Raw genomic sequence first — 21,641 nt, forward strand, 5'->3', positions numbered from 1 at the left:
GCACGGCGGCCCTGTGTAGTGTGTGTTCCGGTGTGCTGAGAGATAGAGAGAGAGAGAGACAGTGTCATTTGATTTGAGTTAGATAGATTAGGCAGAACAGTCAGTCAGTTAGCTGCACTTACAGTGTATTGTGTATATATATGCATCCCAGGTGTTGCATATATATATATACACTGTATTCAGTTTAGCTAGATCTGTTCCTGTTATCTTCTATCTAGACTATTTACATTTAATGCAGTGCGTCCTGCTCACAGTGTTCAGCTAGATCCGTTCCTGTTAAATTCCTACTGACCGGCAGGCTTGTCTGGTTACAGTATATAAAGCTACCTGAAGAAAATTACAGGTGTTCTATTTGATCCTATTAGTACCACGGTCAGGCAGCTAGACTATTTACATTTAGTACAGTGCGTCCTGCTCACAGTGTTCAGCTAGATCCGTTCCTGTTATCTTCCTACTGACAGGCAGGCTTGTCTGGTTACAGTATATAAAGCTACCTGAAGAAAATTACAGGTGTTCTATTTGATCCTATTAGTACCACGGTCAGGCAGCTAGACTATTTACATTTAGTACAGTGCGTCCTGCTCACAGTGTACAGCTAGATCCGTTCCTGTTATCTTCCTACTGACAGGCAGGCTTGTCTGGTTACAGTATATAAAGCTACCTGAAGAAAATTACAGGTGTTCTATTTGATCCTATTAGTACCACGGTCAGGCAGCTAGACTATTTACATTTAGTACAGTGCGTCCTGCTCACAGTGTACAGCTAGATCCGTTCCTGTTATCTTCCTACTGACAGGCAGGCTTGTCTGGTTACAGTATATAAAGCTACCTGAAGAAAATTACAGGTGTTCTATTTGATCCTATTAGTACCACGGTCAGGCAGCTAGACTATTTACATTTAGTACAGTGCGTCCTGCTCACAGTGTACAGCTAGATCCGTTCCTGTTATCTTCCTAATGACAGGCAGGCTTGTCTGGTTACAGTATATAAAGCTACCTGAAGAAAATTACAGGTGTTCTATTTGATCCTATTAGTACCACGGTCAGGCAGCTAGACTATTTACATTTAGTACAGTGCGTCCTGCTCACAGTGTTCAGCTAGATCCGTTCCTCTTATCTTCCTACTGACAGGCAGGCTTGTCTGGTTACAGTATATAAAGCTACTTGAAGAAAATTACAGGTGTTCTATCCCAGCTTAGTGCAGCTACAGGCCATTAGTATGTCTGGAAGGCCAAGAAGGAGAGGCAGACAGTCACAAGCCAATAAGAGAGGGCAAGCAGGCTCTGTGTCTAGTGCTGGTCGTGGAGACGGTGCATCCTCATCAGCACGTGGCCATGGGACACGCTTGGCCTTTTTTTCGGCAGCTGGCCATGTTGAGCCGCAACATGCGGAAGACTTGGTCGAGTGGATGACCAAGCCGTCCTCATCCTCCTCATCCTCTCTCACCCATGCCCAGGGTGCTTTGTCTGGCAAAGCAGCGGCCTCTTCCCTCAGCTCAATGTCATCAGTGACTCCTTCCCTAGCTCCACCATGTCCTCATGAGGATTCCCTCGAACTGTTTGACCACAGTGTTGGGTACATGCTCCAGGAGGATGCCCAGCGTTTGGAAGGCTCTGATGACGATACTGAGCTCGATGAAGGCAGTAACATGAGCGCGGACAGAGGGGGTGCCCAAGAAGGACAGCAATCTGGCAGTCATGCTCCCCCTGCTGCAGCATACTGCCAGGTTTGCTCCAGTGATGAGGAGGGAGGGGATGATGAGGTCACTGACTCAACGTGGGTGCCTGATAGGAGAGAGGAGGAGGAGGAGGAGGAGGAGGAGGAGGAGGAGGAGGAGGAGGCGGCAGCACATCACCAACGAGGCAGGATGCCCTCCAGGGGCCAGCCTAAGGGCAGCACATTGACTGCATCACACCCCAAAGCTCCACATGTGCAGGGCGCTGCAGTCTCTGCGCGTTATTCAAAAAGTTCTTTGGTGTGGGCCTTTTTTGAGACGAGTGCATCAGATCGCACCGCTGCTATTTGCAACATATGTCTCAAGCGTATCTCGCGTGGCCAAAATATCTCCCGCTTGGGTACCACATGCTTGACCAGACATATGTTGACCTGCCATGCAGTTCGTTGGCAAGCGTATCTAAAAGACCCACACCAAAGAACAAAGAGGATCTCTCCTTGCTCCTCATCAGCTGAGATTTCCAACCCCACTAGACCTTCAGTCCTCTCTGAGACCTGCAGTGAGAGGAATGAAGGTGTAGAATTAGGTGTGTCACAGCCAAGTACTTGTGGGCAATCTGCTTTTGGTACACCGACGTCAGATTGTACCAGGCAAATTTCCCTGCCCCAGCTGCTGCACCGCCGAAAGAAGTTTGCTCCCAGCCATCCACATGCCCAGCGGTTGAATGCTAGCTTGGCAAAATTGCTAGCACTTCAACTGCTGCCTTTTCAGTTGGTAGACTCTGCCCCCTTCCGTGAGTTTGTGGAATGTGCGGTTCCTCAGTGGCAGGTACCCAAACGCCACTTTTTCTCACGGAAGGCGATTCCGGCTCTCTACCGGCATGTGGAAGGCAATGTCCATGCCTCGCTGGACAGGGCGGTCAGCGGTAAGGTGCATATTACCGCTGACTCATGGTCCAGCAGGCATGGACAGGGACGTTACCTAAGTTTCACGGCGCATTGGGTGACTCTGCTGGCAGCTGGGAAGGATGCAGGACAAGGTGCAGTAGTGTTGGAGGTTGTTCCGCCACCACGCCTCCAAAATGCTGATTGTGACACACCTCTCTCCTCCACCCCCTCCTCTTCTTCTTCCTCCATGGCCTCTTCCTCGGAACCAGCGGTGCTCCGTAGGCGTTCAAGGGGCTACGCAAGTACGCAGGCCAAAAGATGCCATGCGGTGCTTGAGCTGGTGTGCTTGGGGGACAGGAGCCACACTGGGGCAGAGGTTCTGTCAGCTCTGCAGGGGCAGGTTCAGAGGTGGTTGACGCCACGCCAACTTAAGGCAGGAATGGTGGTTTGCGACAATGGCACCAACCTCCTCTCTGCCCTCCGACAGGGACAAATGACCCATGTGCCCTGTTTGGCTCACGTCCTTAACTTGGTGGTGCAGCGGTTCTTGGGCAGGTACCCGGGCTTACAGGATGTCCTGAGGCAGGCCAGGAAAGTCTGTGTGCATTTCCGCCGGTCATATAATGCCAGTGCTCGGCTGACGGACCTCCAAAAGGAGTTTAACCTGCCCAAGAACCGCCTAATCTGTGACATGCCCACCAGGTGGAACTCAACGTTGGCCATGCTGCAGCGGCTGCACACGCAGCAGAGGGCCATAAATGAGTACCTGTGCGACTATGGCACCAGGACAGGGTCAGGGGAGCTTGGTTTTTTTTCCCCACGCCAGTGGGCCATGATCAGGGATGCATGCACTGTCCTGTCACCATTCGAGGAGGCCACGAGGATGGTGAGCAGTGACAGTGCATGCATCAGTGACACTGTCCCCCTTGTCCACCTGTTGGAGCACACGCTGCGTGGAATAATGGACAGGGCACTTGAGGCAGAACAGAGGCAGGAAGAGGAGGACTTCCTTAGCTCTCAAGGCCCCCTTTATCCAGACAGTGTTCCTGCGTGCCCGCCGATCACACAGGAAGAGGACGAGGAGGAAGAGGAGGAGGAGGAAGATTGTGTCAGTATGGAGGTGGAGCCTGGCACTCAGCATCAGCAGCAGTCTTTAAGGGATCAGTCCCAAGAAACACATGGACTTGTACGTGGCTGGGAGGAGGTGGCTGCGGACCATGTCGTTCTTAGTGACCCAGAGGACTCCGGACCGAATGCCTCAGCAAACCTACGCTGCATGGCCTCCCTGATCCTGCAAAGCCTGCGTAAGGATCCTCGTATTCGTGGTATCAAGGAGAAGGACCAATACTGGCTGGCAACCCTCCTTGATCCACGTTACAAGGGTAAGGTTGCGGACCTTATCTTGCCATCGCAGAGGGAGCAGAGGATGAAACATCTTCGGGAGGCCTTGCAGAAAGGTCTGTGCAACGCGTTCCCAGAGACTGGGAGGTTACAAACTCCTGTTTCTGGACAACGTGTTGCTGAGGCTTCGGTCAGTCAAAGAAGGAGCGGTGGAGAAGGTGGCCGTCTGACCGATGCGTTCAGACAATTTTTTGGTCCGCAGCCCCAAGGTATGATCGGTTCCAGCAACCATCGCCAGCGTCTGTTTTACATGGTGCAGGAATACCTAGGGGCAAGATCAGACTTGGACACCTTTCCCACCGAAAATCCTCTGGGTTACTGGGTCTTGAGGATGGATCACTGGCCAGAGCTTGCACAGTATGCAATTGAGCTACTGGCCTGTCCTGCATCCAGCGTTCTTTCGGAACGCACATTCAGTGCTGCTGGAGGCGTGGTAACCGATCACAGGGTGCGTCTGTCCACCGACTCGGTCGATCGGCTGACCTTCATAAAAATGAATGAGTCTTGGATCACCACCAGCTACCAAGCACCTGATGCTGATGTAACCGAATAATTTTTTTTGAAATCTCAGATCCCTTCAAAGACTGCCTATGCTGATGCTGAGTGACTATCCCTGAGTAATTATCCTCTTCCTCCTCAATCATCACGCTGATAGCTTGTTGCAGTGTTGTGGCACCAGCACCAGTGCCTAAGGCCCAATTTTTCTGCCCCTGTCTAACAGGGGCGTGTAATTACAATTTTTGATGCAATACTTTGCAGCAGGGCTCGTTCCTGCGTTCCAACTAGAGTGTCTGTGAGGGGTTGCAGTGTTGTGGCACCAGCACCAGTGCCTAAGGCCCAATTTTTCTGCCCCTGTCTAACAGGGGCGTGTAATTACAATTTTTGAAGCAATAATTTGCAGCAGGGCTCGTTCCTGCGTTCCAACTAGAGTGTCTGTGAGGGGTTGCAGTGTTGTGGCACCAGCACCAGTGCCTAAGGCCTAATTTTTCAGCTCCTGTTCAACAGGGGCATGTAATTACAATTCTTGATCTAATATTTCACAGCAGGGCCCTGTGAGGGCTTACAGTGTTGTGGCCACAGCAACACCTAAGGCCCAAATTTCTGCTGAGTATATAGGGCAGGACCCTACTTTCAAACATCTAACTTACAAACGACTCCTACTTGCAAACGGAAGGAGACAACAGGAAGTGAGATGAAATCTACCCCTAGGAAGGGAAATTCTCTCCTGTAAGAGTTAATATGGGAAAACAAGTTCTCCTTTCCACTGATGCTTTCCAATCCTTGTTCCACAAAAAAACCCAAATTTTCAAAAAACATTTTTCATTGGGACAAAAAAGTGAGGTGAAATCTTCTGAAGAGGAGGAAAGACAGCAAAACAAATGTCACAGGGGTGATAACCCTTCCCTATGTTTTCCAAAAAGCTTAGAAAAGATTTTTTGGCTGGAGCTAAACACGTTAAAAATGTTCAAAATTACAAACAGATTCTACTTAACAACAAACCTACAGTCCCTGTCTTGTTTGCACCGCCTGTATACTGCTGTTCAGAGTATATAGGGCCTGGTGGCCCCACACCTTTCCTTATTTTAATTTGGGTGCGGGGTTCCCCTTAATATCCATACAAGACCCAAAGGGACTGGTAATGGACTGGGGGGTACCCATGCCGTTTGTCTCACTGATTTTCATCCATATTGCCATGACCCGACATGACATTAAACCCGCAAGCAGTTTTAAATGAGATTTTTTCCTTTAAAAATGACATTTGGTGCAGGGACTGTTCTAAACATGGGAAACACGCGTCACTTTACAGGCATACTATAGACACCCCCCAGGTACGATATTTAAAGGAATATTTCACTTTTTTTTTTTTACTTTAACCACTTGACGACCGCCTCACGCCGATGTACGTCGGCAAAGTGGCACGGACAGGCAAAATCACGTACAGGGTACGTGATTTGCCTTCCGCGGGTGGGGGGTCCGATCGGACCCCCCCCCGGTGCCCGAGGCGGTCGTCTTTTGTCCAGCGGCGATCCGTGATGAGGGGGAGACCATCCGTTCGTGGCCCCCCCCTCGCGATCGCCGCCGGCCAATGAAAACACTCCTTTGCTGCTGTATGCTAAACAGCAGCAAAGGAAGTGATGTCATCTCCCCTCGGGTCGGTATTTTCCGTTCCGGCCCGAGGAGAGAAGACATCTATGTGAGTGCACAAACACACACACACACAGTAGAACATGCCAGGCACACAAAACACTCCGATCCCCCCCCCGATCGCCCCCCGATCCCCCCCCAATCACCTCCCCCCCCCCTGTCACAAACTGACACCAGCAGTTTTTTTTTTTTTTTTTTTTTTTTTTTTCTGATTACTGCATAGTGTCAGTTTGTGACAGTTACAGTGTTGGGACAGTTAGTATTACCCCCCTTTAGGTCTAGGATACCCCCCTAACCCCCCCTAATAAAGTTTTAACCCCTTGATCACCCCCTGTCACCAGTGTTGCTAAGCGATCATTTTTCTGATCGCTGTATTAGTGTCGCTGGTGACGCTAGTTAGTGAGGTAAATATTTAGGTTCGCCGTCAGCGTTTTATAGAGACAGGGACCCCCATATACTACCTAATAAATGTTTTAACCCCTTGATTGCCCCCTAGTTAACCCTTTCACCACTGATCACCGTATAACCGTTACGGATGACGCTGGTTATTTCGTTTATTTTTTATAGTGTCAGGGCACCCGCCGTTTATTACCGAATAAAGGTTTAGCCCCCTGATCGCCCGGCGGTGATATGCGTCGCCCCAGGCAGCGTCAGATTAGCGCCAGTACCGCTAACACCCACGCATGCAGCATACGCCTCCCTTAGTGGTATAGTATCTGTACGGATCAATATCTGATCCGATCAGATCTATACTAGCGTCCCCAGCAGTTTAGGGTTCCCAAAAACGCAGTGTTAGCGGGATCAGCCCAGATACCTGCTAGCACCTGCGTTTTGTGCCTCCGCCCAGCCCACCCAAGTGCAGTATCGATCGATCACTGTCACTTACAAAACACTAAACGCATAACTGCAGCGTTCAGAGTCAGGCCTGATCCCTGCGATCGCTAACAGTTTTTTTGGTAGCATTTTGGTGAACTGGCAAGCACCAGCCCCAGGCGTCAGGTTAGCGCCAGTACCGCTAACACCCACGCACGCAGCATACGCCTCCCTTAGTGGTATAGTATCTGAACGGATCAATATCTGATCCGATCAGATCTATACTAGCGTCCCCAGCAGTTTAGGGTTCCCAAAAACGCAGTGTTAGCGGAATCAGCCCAGATACCTGCTAGCACCTGCGTTTTGCCCCTCCGCCCGGCCCAGCCCAGCCCACCCAAGTGCAGTATCGATCGATCACTGACACTTACAAAACACTAAACGCATAACTGCAGCGTTCGCAGAGTCAGGCCTGATCCCTGCGATCGCTAACAGTTTTTTTTGTAGCGTTTTGGTGAACTGGCAAGCACCAGCCCCAGGCAGCGTCAGATTAGCGCCAGTACCGCTAACACCCACGCACGCACCGTACACCTCCCTTAGTGGTATAGTATCTGATCGCATCAATATCTGATCCGATCAGATCTATACTAGCGTCACCAGCAGTTTAGGGTTCCCAAAAACGCAGTGTTAGCGGGATCAGCCCAGATACCTGCTAGCACCTGCGTTTTGCCCCTCCGCCCGGCCCGGCCCAGCCCACCCAAGTGCAGTATCGATCGATCACTGACACTTACAAAACACTAAACGCATAACTGCAGCGTTCGCAGAGTCAGGCCTGATCCCTGCGATCGCTAACGTTTTTTGGTAGCGTTTTGGTGAACTGGCAAGCGCCAGCGGCCTAGTACACCCCGGTCGTAGTCAAACCAGCACTGCAGTAACACTTGGTGACGTGGCGAGTCCCATAAGTGCAGTTCAAGCTGGTGAGGTGGCAAGCACAAGTAGTGTCGCACTGCCACCAAGAAGACAAACACAGGCCCGTCGTGCCCATAGTGCCCTTCCTGCTGCATTCGCCAATCCTAATTGGGAACCCACCGCTTCTGCAGCGCCCGTACTTCCCCCATTCACATCCCCAACCAAATGCAGTCGGCTGCATGAGAGGCATTTTTATGTCCTCCCGAGTACCCCTACCCAACGAACCCCCCCAAAAAAGATGTTGTGTCTGCAGCAAGCGCGGATATAGGCGTGACACCCGCTATTATTGTCCCTCCTGTCCTGACAATCCTGGTCTTTGCATTGGTGAATGTTTTGAACGCTACCATTCACTAGTTGAGTATTAGCGTAGGGTACAGCATTGCACAGACTAGGCACACTTTCACAGGGTCTCCCAAGATGCCATCGCATTTTGAGAGACCCGAACCTGGAACCGGTTACCGTTATAAAAGTTAGTTACAAAAAAAGTGTAAAAAAAAAAAAAATATGAAATAAAAAAAAATAGTTGTTGTTTTATTGTTCTCTCTCTCTCTATTCTCTCTCTCTATTCTGCTCTTTTTTACTGTATTCTATTCTGCAATGTTTTATTGTTATTGTTATTGTTATTGTTATTATGTTTTATCATGTTTGTTTTTCAGGTGTGTAATTATTTACACTTTACTGTGCTTTATTGTTAACCATTGTTAACCATTTTTTTGTCTTCAGGTACGCCATTCACGACTTTGAGTGGTTATACCAGAATGATGCCTGCAGGTTTAGGTATCATCTTGGTATCATTCTTTTCAGCCAGCGGTCGGCTTTCATGTAAAAGCAATCCTAGCGGCTAATTAGCCTCTAGACTGCTTTTACAAGCCGTGGGAGGGAATGCCCCCCCCCCCCCCCCCCACCGTCTTCCGTGTTTTTCTCTGGCTCTCCTGTCTCAACAGGGAACCTGAGAATGCAGCCGGTGATTCAGCCAGCTGACCATAGAGCTGATCAGAGACCAGAGTGGCTCCAAACATCTCTATGGCCTAAGAAACCGGAAGCTACGAGCATTTTATGACTTAGATTTCGCCGGATGTAAATAGCGCCATTGGGAAATTGGGGAAGCATTTTATCACACCGATCTTGGTGTGGTCAGATGCTTTGAGGGCAGAGGAGAGATCTAGGGTCTAATAGACCACAATTTTTTCAAAAAAGAGTACCTGTCACTACCTATTGCTATCATAGGGGATATTTACATTCCCCGAGATAACAATAAAAATGATTAAAAAAAAAAATATGAAAGGAACAGTTTAAAAGTAAGATTAAAAAAGCAAAAAAATAATAAAGAAAAAAAAAAAAAAAAAAAAAAACACCCCTGTCGCCCCCTGCTCTCGCGCTAAGGCGAACGCAAGCGGCGGTCTGTCGTCAAACATAAACAGCAATTGCACCATGCATGTGAGGTATCACCGCGAAGGCCAGATCGAGTGCAGTAATTTTTCCAGTAGACCTCCTCTGTAAATCTAAAGTGGTAACCTGTAAAGGCTTTTGAAGGCTTTTAAACATGTATTTATTTTGTTGCCACTGCACGTTTGTGCGCAATTTTAAAGCATGTCATGTTTGGTATCCATGTACTCGGCCTAAGATCATCTTTTTTATTTCATCAAACATTTGGGCAATATAGCGTGTTTTAGTGCATTAAAATTTAAAAAAGTGTGTTTTTTCCCCAAAAAATGCGTTTGAAAAATCGCTGCGCAATTACTGTGTGAAAAAAAAAAATGAAACACCCACCATTTTAATCTGTAGGGCATTTGCTTTAAAAAAATATATAATGTTTGGGGGTTCAAAGTAATTTTTTTGCAAAAAAAAAAAACTTTTTCATGTAAACAATAAGTGTCAGAAAGGGCTTTGTCTTCAAGTGGTTAGAAGAGTGGGTGATGTGTGACATAAGCTTCTAAATGTTGTGCATAAAATGCCAGGACAGTTCAAAACCCCCCAAAATGACCCCATTTTGGAAAGTAGACACCCCAAGCTATTTGCTGAGAGGCATGTCGAGTCCATGGAATATTTTATATTGTGACACAAGTTGCGGCAAAAAGACAAATTTTTTTTTTTTTTTTTTTTTTTTTGCACAAAGTTGTCACTAAATGATATATTGCTCAAACATGCCATGGAAATATGTGAAATTACACCCCAAAATACATTCTGCTGCTTCTCCTGAGTACGGGGATACCACATGTGTGAGACTTTTTGGGAGCCTAGCCGCGTACGGGACCCCGAAAACCAAGCACCGCCTTCAGGCTTTCTAAGGGCGTGAATTTTTGATTTCACTCTTCACTGCCTATCACAGTTTCGGAGGCCATGGAATGCCCAGGTGGCACAAAACCCCCCCAAATGACCCCATTTTGGAAAGTAGACACCCCAAGCTATTTGCTGAGAGGTATAGTGAGTATTTTGCAGACCTCACTTTTTGTCACAAAGTTTTGAAAATTGAAAAAAGAAAAAAAAAAATGTTTTTTCTTGTCTTTCTTCATTTTCAAAAACAAATGAGAGCTGCAAAATACTCACCATGCCTTTCAGCAAATAGCTTGGGGTGTCTACTTTCCAAAATGGGGTCATTTGGGGGGGTTTTGTGCCACCTGGGCATTCCATGGCCTCCGAAACTGTGATAGGCAGTAAAGAGTGAAATCAAAAATTTTCACCCTTAGAAATCCTGAAGGCAGTGATTGGTTTTCGGGGTCCAGTACGCGGCTAGGCTCCCAAAAAGTCCCACACATGTGGTATCCCCATACTCAGGAGAAGCAGCTAAATGTATTTTGGGGTGCAATTCCACATATGCCCATGGCCTGTGTGAGCAATATATCATTTAGTGACAACTTTATGAAAAAAAAAAAAAAAAAAAAAAAAAAGTGTCACTTTCCCGCAACTTGTGTCAAAATATAAAATATTCCATGGACTCAATATGCCTCTCAGCAAATAGCTTGGGGTGTCTACTTTCCAAAATGGGGTCATTTTGGGGGGTTTTGTGCCACCTGGGCATTCCATGGCCTCCGAAACTGTGATAGGCAGTGAAGAGTGAAAGCAAAAATTTACACCCTTAGAAATCCTGAAGGCGGTGATTGGTTTTCGGGGCCCCGTACGCGGCTAGGCTCCCAAAAAGTCCCACACATGTGGTATCCCCATACTCAGGAGAAGCAGCTAAATGTATTTTGGGGTGCAATTCCACATAGGCCCATGGCCTGTGTGAGCAATATATCATTTAGTGACGACTTTTTGTAAATATTTTTTTTTTTTTTTTTTTTGTCATTTTTCAATCACTTGGGACAAAAAAAATAAATATTCAATGGGTTCAACATGCCTCTCAGCAATTTCCTTGGGGTGTCTACTTTCCAAAATGGGGTCATTTGGGGGGGTTTTGTACTGCCCTGCCATTTTAGCACCTCAAGAAATGACATAGGCAGTCATAAACTAAAAGCTGTGTAAATTCCAGAAAATGTACCCTAGTTTGTAGACGCTATAACTTTTGCGCAAACCAATAAATATACGCTTATTGACATTTTTTTTACCAAAGACATGTGGCCGAATACATTTTGGCCTAAATGTATGACTAAAATTTAGTTTATTGGATTTTTTTTATAACAAAAAGTAGAAAATATCATTTTTTTTCAAAATTTTCGGTCTTTTTCCGTTTATAGCGCAAAAAATAAAAACCGCAGAGGTGATCAAATACCATCAAAAGAAAGCTCTATTTGTGGGAAGAAAAGGACGCAAATTTCGTTTGGGTACAGCATTGCATGACCGCGCAATTAGCAGTTAAAGCGACGCAGTGCCAAATTGGAAAAAGACCTCTGGTCCTTAGGCAGCATAATGGTCCGGGGCTCAAGTGGTTAAGCATCATTAAAATCACTGCTCCCGAAAAAACGGCCGTTTTTAAAAGTTTTTTTTGCATTGATACATGTCCCCTGGGGTAGGACCCGGGTCCCCAAACCCTTTTTAGGACAATACCATGCAAATTAGCCTTTAAAATGAGCACTTTTGATTTCGAACGTTCGAGTCCCATAGACGTCAATGGGGTTCTAACGTTCGTGCGAACTTTCGGTCCGTTCGCGGGTTCTGGTGCGAACCGAACCGGGGGGTGTTCGGCTCATCCCTATTCCCAACACATCCTTCCAATAGATTTTCAATTTTGGGCACCATAGCATATGGATCAGGTCACAATGGTTCCTCATGCATCTTTTATAGGAAGGATCATCACGCACACCCATTTTCACCAGTCAGGCTGGCGTGTAATGGACACGCAGGAGGAGATACAACTGGGACAGCCTTTGGACCACATTTAAGGAGCATCGGGGAACTGCTGCAAGTGCCTCCTCCCATTGGTCCTCCTCGAAAGCTCCAATATCCCCTTCCCATTAGGAAATGACCCCTGTAGTGCTGTCAGGCAGGAACTTGTTGAGCAGCATAGAGTAGCTGCACGAGATAAAGCCTTTGTATGAGGTCACTTCCCTCATATATTTGAAAAAGGGTGTGGGACTCTGAGTCCACGCATCCATTTCCGGTTGGGCCTTGACCGCATGTTGGAGTTGGAAGTAATAAAACAGCATGGAGGCAGGGAGTTTAAAATCCATCTGTAGAGCATGGAATGGACGTAGTTTGCCATCCCTAAATATTTGGGTCATATGAGTAATCCCGTACTGTTGCCATCTTGTGCCATATTGTAATTCCTCCAACTCCAAGTACCTCTTGTTTCCCCATATGGGGCTAAACCTGGTGAACCCCTCAACCTGTTGTAAAGCTCTAGCCTTGTTCCACACATTTTACATCAGGTTGTAAGTTAGATACAGCTTTTGATTTAGAGAACCGTAATGCCTCTAGGCCCTCCCCCCTGTCTTAAACCAGAGAAGATGTGTCTATCAAGTTCAACACCGAAGCACCAGCAGGGCACAAGACCCTGGCTATGTGCTGGAGCTGGGAGGCCAGATAGTACAACCATGGGTTTGGAAGTGCCATCCCGCCTGCTTCCTTGGGGCGCTGTAACTGTTCAAATTTTACCCTGGCTGTTGAGTTAAGCCAAATAAGGGACCTGAAAGTGGAATTGATCACTCAAAATTGCTTCAATTGGACAACCATAGAGGAGTTGTGAAGTATGCATAAAATCTGTGGCATCAAGATTATTTTGATCAAGTTTATCTGGCCTACCTGAGATAGTTTCATTCTAGACCACACTTTCACCCGATCCCTGCAGCGATTAAGTAAGGGGGTAATATACTCTAGAGGATTAGGTGTAACCTGTATTCCCAAGTACCTGAATTCCGTAGAGATACAGGGATATCTAGTAGAGTTGTCAGCTGTTGGTCAGACTTCTTATCTAATAGCATGAGAGATTACTTTTTTACTTAATCACTAATCCTGAGTGTTGGTCAAACGTTCGGACCACCTCCAAAGTGTCCCCCAAAAGGAGCATGGTGTCATCTGCATAAACATCAATTTTTCATGAAGCTCTCCATACTGAAAGCCCCTGATTTTAGAATTAGAGTGAATACAGGCTGCCAACGGCTCTATGGTCAGAGCGAATAGTAAAGGGGACAGGGGGCATCCCAGTCTATTTCCCCTAAATAAACTAAAGTACTGGGATACCCTCCCTGCCTCTCTAATGGCTGTCTTCGGGGAGCTATATAATAGTTGGACCCAGGCTATAAATTCTTTTCCAAACCCAAATGTATGCAAGATGGCCCATAGATAAGGACATTCAATACTGTCGAAGGCCTTGTGGGCGTCAAGAGAGAGCAGCGATCTGTCCCCCATATTATCGGACTTGGATTGTAAATTAACAAATAGCCTACATACATTTATAGCTGTAGATTTCTGAGGCATGAACCCCGCTTGGTCCGAGTGAATTATGGATGATATTACCTTGTTCAATCTCAGGGCCAGCACCTTAGCCAGTATTTTTACGTCAGATTGCAGAAGGGATATTGGCCTATAAGAGCCAGGTTCTAAGGGGTCCTTTCCAGGTTTCAATAGTAAGACTATAATGGCTTTGGTCATAGAGGGAGGAAGAGACCTGTTTGTTTTGGCAACATTAAATACCCCTAACAATTTAGGTAATGGGTTTTTACCGTACTGCTTATACACCTCGGCAGGAATTCCATCCTCTCCCGACGCTTTTGAGTTGGGGAACATTCCGGTCGCCATCTGCAGCTCCTTCAATGTCAGAGGAGCATCGAGTAATTGCCTAGCTGCGTCTGACAGAGTAGGTGTCTCTACCCCACCAAGATATGCGTGTAGAGAACTATCCAAGTCAGAGTAATATGAACTAAGAGCCGTCATAATAGTGTCTGGGGAATTGGTTACTGTGCCATCAGGTACCTGCAAGGCACCAATGGATGGTGATATCTTCTGTGAATGGGCAAGTTTTGCTAAAAGGCGACCAGTATGTTCACCCTCCTCATAAAATGCAAGTTTGCTGACGAAGCGTGTCTGCTCTGCTGCCGAGGAGGTGAGCCGTGCATCCTGAGCAGACAACCATGCATCCCTCTGATCCTCCGTGGGGTTAGAGACAAACTCGACCTCCAGATCATGCATTAATCGCTCCACTCGCTCCCCCTGTGCATTGGAAGCCATTTTGAATGCATTGATTTCTCTAATAAACAGTTCCCGAAGAAAGGCCTTAAATGTGTCCCACACCACCCCCTCATCTGGGTGCCACCCCTAAACAGACCAAAAATCTGTTATTTTTTGTGCTATCTGGGCCTGGGAGGGGAGGAGATTAAGCCAGAAGGCTTCGCTTCCAAGGGCCCTATGTAGTGGCGATGGGGGACAAACCTTCAGGCTAAGAACCAGTGGAGAGTGATCTGATATCCCCCTCAGGGCATATTTTATCTCCACCACCGATCGGACAGCTGTATCCGGACAGAGGCAAAGATCAATGCGTGACAATGACATATGTGATTTTGAAAAGCATGAGAATTGCCTCTCCCCAGGATTCCTACTTCTCCACAGATTAGTCCAACGCACCTCCTCAACCAGTTTTCTCAGGACTGTGCGGCATACTTCTCTACCCGGGTGTTACCAGGGGGGTGTTTGTCTAATTGGGGGTCCAAGTAACAATTAAAGTCACCCAGGATATATAACGGGACATCAGGATGACCCAACTGAAATTCCAGCGCCGCCCGCAACACCTAATGACTATATGGAGGTGGGATATAAACAAAGGCAAGTATACACTTCAAAGAGAACAGGCTACAGTATAGAATGACATATCATCCCTCAGTGTCCACCACAAAATCAAATTCCTGGTAGTCTAGTGAGCCATGTATAAATACACTCACCCCTCAGGAAAAGGAGGTATGAGTGGAATGATAGGACCAGCCCACCCAACAGAACTTTAAGCAAGACAGGGTGTCAGGGGTGGATTTGATTTAAATCAAGTCGATTTAAGTCACGATTTAAATCATGATTTAAATCACTAATAAAAAGGCTTGATTTAATTCAACTCGATTTAAATGGTCATTTTTAAAGAGCAACCGTCATCTCTGTCCCGCAGTGACTCACTGACAGTCTCATTCACTTTAATGGGATGGCTTGTGATGCGGCAGTGACACAACAAGGTGAGGGACGTGGCGGCAACAGGGGAGGGGATGCCCCCTAACAGGCGTTGCCATGATGAATCTGAAATGACAGGTGCTCTTTAAATGTAAGGACTTAATCTTGCTGGTAGTTCGAATCAGTAATATTTGCAAACAAAATTAAGGTTTCCTATTTAGAATAATAAGCTGACAGGTTAGTAAAACAGCGATTCAGCCATACAGTTTTTAGTGTACATAGATTTGCAAAGCTAAAAAGTGCAGGACAAACCAGCTGGGAGTGGCGTCCTGGGGAGTCAGAGTAGCACTAGGAGTTTGGGATCATGTGCCACTGTGTGAAACAGCACTAGGCCACGACACCCAAGCTTTTTTCTCCACCACGCCTCATTGGCTAGGCCTTTTGTCCCAGATTGGGGCAACTTTTGTTGCCAGTAAACAAATTAGTGTAGTGCTCAATATAGTGAATATAAAAGTAAATGAATAAATGTAAATGGTGAATGTCAATTTAACAGTGACCATGAGTGAATTATATAAAAACAAGCATTCAAAAGTCCAAATTCATGTGGAGACACCAAGAGGCAGTTAATCTGAAGAATAAACGACCATAGAAAGTCTCTCTTGATGTGTACAGGGAAATTTATAAAATATTGATCCAAAAAGTGCAGTAGAAAGTGATAAGGTTGGCACGTTTAGCAGAGACGATGGACACACGTACTATATAGCAGGTGTGTCAAACAGGCATTGGTGAGGATGAACCTCAACAAAACCTACCACAGGAGGACACTGTAAGCAGGATAGGTCCCATCCCATGTACCCCAAAGGTTCCCGGTAGCAAGACACAAACTCCAAAACTTGCGGTGAACCGCATCAAACGGTGCGATGATTCATAATGTGCATGAAAAAAAGAGAACTTTTTTCTCTTTCTTTGCTCTGACCTCTCTCTGATTGGTCTCTGAATGGGAGGGCAGACCCTTCAGGTTGTTGCCAGGCTGCAAGGTCTAGCCATTACACCTGCACTGGCACCTTTTTAATTTTCTCATCTGTACAGTATTTCCCTCACATGTATGTCACTTTGCAATTATATGTGTGTTTTTTTCACTTGGATTGTAGAATGTGGGTCTTCAGGCCTACAATGAAGTCTAGGGGGAGGATGTGTTGCCCTTAGCTTCCTTCCTCTCCTGCCTTGGGTGGTCTCTCTTCGAGGTGAGCCCCTTACCTAGTATTCGTTGGTTGGCTTCAGCTGATCATAAGGAGCAGGGTCCCTCAGGCCTTTTGGCTAGATTTGCCCCTGTCAGTAATCTTGCACCCCAGAGAGTCAGGAAAGGGTCCTTCCGCTTCGGGAGGGGACCATATGACACACGCTAGATGCACTTTTTTTGTGTGTTCACATACTTTTTTTGGTTCACTTTTGATGTTTTGTTTTTGCGCACGGCAGACTTGAAAGAAAAGCAAAAAACTTTATACATAGGTTTTGCTTCCTGGTTAAAGCCTGATGTTTTATTTTCAGTTTAAAGGTGTACCAATAAAGAATGCCCTTTTGTCCTCCTAGAGATGGTCATATCTAACCAAGCCGGGCTTCTCTCCTGATCAGATCTCACCTGTTGTTGCAGGAAGGTGTTCCCTTGTATCAGAGGCGGTAAAACACTTGATGATTGTTCAGTCTCCAAGCTAAAGTTCACTGTTACAGCTATGGGGCTCAGCTTGTCTTTAAACTCAGTGTCATCCTATGGGAAATAACAAAATAGGTTCAGTCTGACAGAGATAAAGTAGAATCTGCAATAGTGGCGGGGCACACACCTTTAGAAACGCTTTGGTGTCAGTGCAGGTCAGTTGTGAGCTGCTTTTAACATCCATAGTGATTGTACTGTTTGGTTGGAGTGAGGGAAAGAAGGATCTACGCAGAAATCTGCTTTTCTGACTGTCCAGTTGGATTTCCATGGAAAAAGCTAAAAAGAAAAAAATAAGAGCAACATAAATGCTTTAGCCCATCCAAAACTAACATTTTAATTACAAGTAAATGTTGATGGGATGAGTCACCCATTGATTTCATATGTCTCTGAAGAATTGGAAAATGCTTCCAGACCCTTTCAGACTCTTACGTTTCCTGTCCCTTCACCCATAATGTAAAATAAATAGTGATTGAGATCCGCCCAGAATGTGGGAGGAGCTGGGAACTTAAGCCCAGGTATTTTGCTAATTCCAGGTGTAAAAAAAAAATCCAGCGGGTGATTCTACCCAACAGGCATACAATTGAGTTGTTCTTACGCAGTGTCTCAGGAAGACTTTTCCCCAAGGCCTGGATGCAAATGCTCACGGTGAAACTAGAGAGAACAGAAAAAGCAAAAATTTTGGTGACCTTGAACTACAATTATATAGAGTTACAAATGTGCATGATAGAAAAATGTGTTTAGTTTCAGTTCGGTTTAATTCGATGGATGTAAGTTTAGATTCCGAAAGTGGGAAAAAACACCCTCACGTAAAGGCACCACATCCCTAAATCAAGATATATGTAAACATGGAGAGGAGGCTAGAGGGATTTTAACGGTGCAATTTTTTCTTTGTTAAAAAGCAGTTTATTGTTTACAAACAATTAAAAAGAGCATAAGTGTATATATTACAACAGACAAAATTTCTTTCTTTCTGTTCAGACAGTATAAAATACAATACACAGTATGGTCAGAATAAAGGGAATTTATACTACGAGTTCACAGGTGGTGGTTGTTGCATATTAACCCGACATGTTTCGCATTGTCGCTTTTTCAAGGGATATGCAACTATTGAGTGAATCATCCAATGCTTTTAGCAATTCTACAAAAATAAGAGAAAAAAGTTTTTACATACATACAGACATAATATTTGATGTTATCACTGTAATGACTATAAAGATATATGCAAAACGCATTGTCGCTCTGAAGAGTCAAAAGATGGCTTACCCCCAAAATGACCCAGTAAAATTTTGTCTGTTGTAATATATACACTTATGCTCTTTTTAATTGTTTGTAAACAATAAACTGCTTTTTAACAAAGAAAAAATTGCACCGTTAAAATCCCTCTAGCCTCCTCTCCATGTTTACATATATCTTGATTTAGGGATGTGGTGCCTTTACGTGAGGGTGTTTTTCCCACTTTCGGAATCTAAACTTACATCCATCCAATTATAGTGTTTTAATACACAGCTTTGTCAGGTTCCGATGTGGGTAACACAACAAAAATAATTTACTGTATATTCATACCATAACAATGTTTTGCTTCATTATCTATATTTGTTTTTGAGAGATAATTTTCACTTTTTTTTTTTTTTTTTTCCCCCTCTTCCTTTCTCCATGGCAGCTTTCAGTGGGGAGGCCTGGTTGGGCCTTATGGATAAGATCCAGCAATCCCACAGTTCGGGAGAAATGAGTGAGAAAGATCTTGAACAAGTTGTTTTAAGACTCCAACGTCTTTTGGAACGCAAAGCCAGAATTTTTTGGCATAAGAAATACTTCAATAAATACATTGACAATAAAATTGTCCCTTGGGGTTTAAGAATCCAAATCTTCCCCAATGTACGTAAGGCTGACGATTTATTAAAATCTAAATGGGAGGATAATTTGCAAACTTGTTCTTTTGGGATGATGAATCTATTGTGTATCCAATATGAACAAGAACTCATCACCCTAGATGAATCTATTGCACAATGGTATACTGATCACAAATCCATACTTAATAATGCTAAATTTAAGAAAAAAGAAAATGATTTGAAAATCCATTTGGAGAGATATACTTTAGACATTATCCGTACAAAGGAAAACAAGTTTGCACGAGATAGTAATGCCTACTCAAATGGGTCAGCCTATAAATGGACACGAAATACTAATACGAGATCATATAGGTCTACTAGCCAACGCAATACGAGAAATGACAATGAAACTAACTTATCATCTTCTTCTTCCCTATCATCTAGCCAATCGACGGTATATCGCGATCTGTCTGGAGACAGACTGCCAAAAAGACGTAAAAGCAATTCTGATACTGCATCCTTGGAGTCTCTTAAAAACCAAGCGGACACCCCAGCACCTCGTCGATCACAGCCCAATTACTCTAAAGCGGCACCACCTCGCACTTCCGGCACACTTCACTCCTTGTCACAAATTTCACGTGGCCCACAGCCGACGGCCACCCACACTATCATGTCTACAGCACCTTCCACGGCGAATATAGCCCCTCCGCTTCACCCCAACACTGCCACTAAGGTGACCATACTGTGTATTGTATTTTATACTGTCTGAACAGAAAGAAAGAAATTTTGTCTGTTGTAATATATACACTTATGCTCTTTTTAATTGTTTGTAAACAATAAACTGCTTTTTAACAAAGAAAAAATTGCACCGTTAAAATCCCTCTAGCCTCCTCTCCATGTTTACATATATTCGGTTTAATTCGTTAAGTAAATAAATTTTGTTTCATCATAATCATGTTATAATGATTGGTTTTTCGGAATTTGTTTGGATATTCGGATTGGTTTTTTAAAATCATTGTCAAGAATCAATTCATATTTTCAGAAGCTCTGTTATTCTTTTACTATTTCACAAGGTTGGTTATATGATCCTTGCTAGTCCAACTCACAAAGAGAAATGGAAGTAGCTGATTGGACGATATCGACCGGTGTCACGTGCATCCGAAAGTAACGAATGTAACAAACTTAATTTTGGATATATTTGTTATGTTATGATTCAGAGATTCTAATGGATCCACCTCCATCCAACCCAAACACAGTAAGCAGGGGTCATCCTATTTCACTTTTATACATTACTGTATTTATTGCAATATGTTTCCATTTCATATGTAGTGCATTTTTATAATAATGAAAAATGTTCATGCAAAAATATTCGGCTGATTATCAAAGACTACTGTGCCGCTCTCACCCGAATAAAACAAATAAATCCAAATGCGTTATGTTATTAAACTAAATTAATTTTCTTTATTCGCAATTGACTTTGTTGGGCCGCGCACATACAAATCAAACAAATTAAACAAATGGTCTTTCAAGTTCAACCCCATTGAGGGCACAGACAGCGCCAGACAAGATTTCTGCAATGAGGCTATAAACAAAGCATGAGGAGGCGACCAGGAAAAAGGATAGTAGACACCTGGGTGAGAAGGTTACATTTTTATTTTCCCTTTTCTTTAAAGTCGATGTAAACCCAATGTCCTCCTTTCTAAACTACTGCCATAGGGGTTATCTATAAGGATATACATGCCTCCTGCATGTATCTTTACCTGTCAAATGTCTCCCCTCTGTCTGTTACGAGAGCCGAAAAACTGCATATTCTGTGGGTGGGTCTGTTGTCTGGAGCTCGGTGGGTGGAGTCGTGATGTCAGTAGTCTCCCCGCCCACCTCTACACTCCCCTTGTCAATATGCATTTTCTCTGTGTATTTCTAACACTGAACTTCTGCTATGCTCTCTAACATCCAGTGAAAGACAGGAAAGTAACCACATGACTTCAGCATGCCAAATCATGCTGAGGTGTGGAACAGCCAATCCTTGCAGAGCTGCTGAAGAAAGGAGTGGGAGGGAATTTAAAAATACTGCATGTCTCTTAGGCTAGTGCACGAGATGTAAATCACCTGTCACTCACAGCAAGGGGGAGGATTTGACAAAGTTTTTCTCAGTTTGTCAAGAATTGTCTCACTGAACAATAAAAGAGGATTGCTCAGAGATGGATTAACTCTGTGTGGTAAGACTGGGCTCAAATGATAGGAAATCTTATAGTCTACAGTATGATATAAAAAAAAATTTTGGGTTTACATCCACTTTAATGTAACTTTTTTAGGTCTTTATTTAGTAGCCACATACATACTCACCAGGTGACATAACCCAAAGGAGGCAGTTCACAGAGCGTCAGATCTGGGTTCAGGGAGTCCGGTAAAAATCTCATAGAAGTTTGGAGAAGGAGTACCGGCTGGGCCCTGAAACAAGGATACAAAAAGGACATGCAAAAATGTATATTTCTTTTTCTGTTTTAAATCAATGGCGATTGATTAGCAGCAATTAGATGAAACATTGTATATACAATAAGCTATTGGTGAGAACACTAACCAATGGGGAAGCAGACAAAACAAAGTTGCATTTCTAGTAAAATGGGAAGGGATAGAAGCCGAGACATTGAGAAGAAGTCAAGAGGAACATGGTTCCTCTATGGTTTCCTGG

At 44.8% G+C, this 21,641-nt stretch overlaps 1 protein-coding gene across 1 annotated transcript in view; it reads right to left on the minus strand.

Annotated features, from left to right (window-relative positions):
• Positions 1-21,641, minus strand: part of LOC141114169 (integrin alpha-IIb-like) — a 97,818-nt gene that overhangs the window by 39,117 nt on the left and 37,060 nt on the right. The window contains 4 exon segments of the mRNA XM_073607698.1: positions 17,049-17,174; positions 17,248-17,396; positions 17,716-17,771; positions 21,296-21,400. Coding sequence (XP_073463799.1) covers positions 17,049-17,174; positions 17,248-17,396; positions 17,716-17,771; positions 21,296-21,400 — 436 coding nt within the window.

The sequence above is a fragment of the Aquarana catesbeiana genome, linkage group LG12 (genome assembly GCF_042186555.1).
Source record: "Aquarana catesbeiana isolate 2022-GZ linkage group LG12, ASM4218655v1, whole genome shotgun sequence".
NCBI classification, from domain to species: domain Eukaryota; kingdom Metazoa; phylum Chordata; class Amphibia; order Anura; family Ranidae; genus Aquarana; species Aquarana catesbeiana.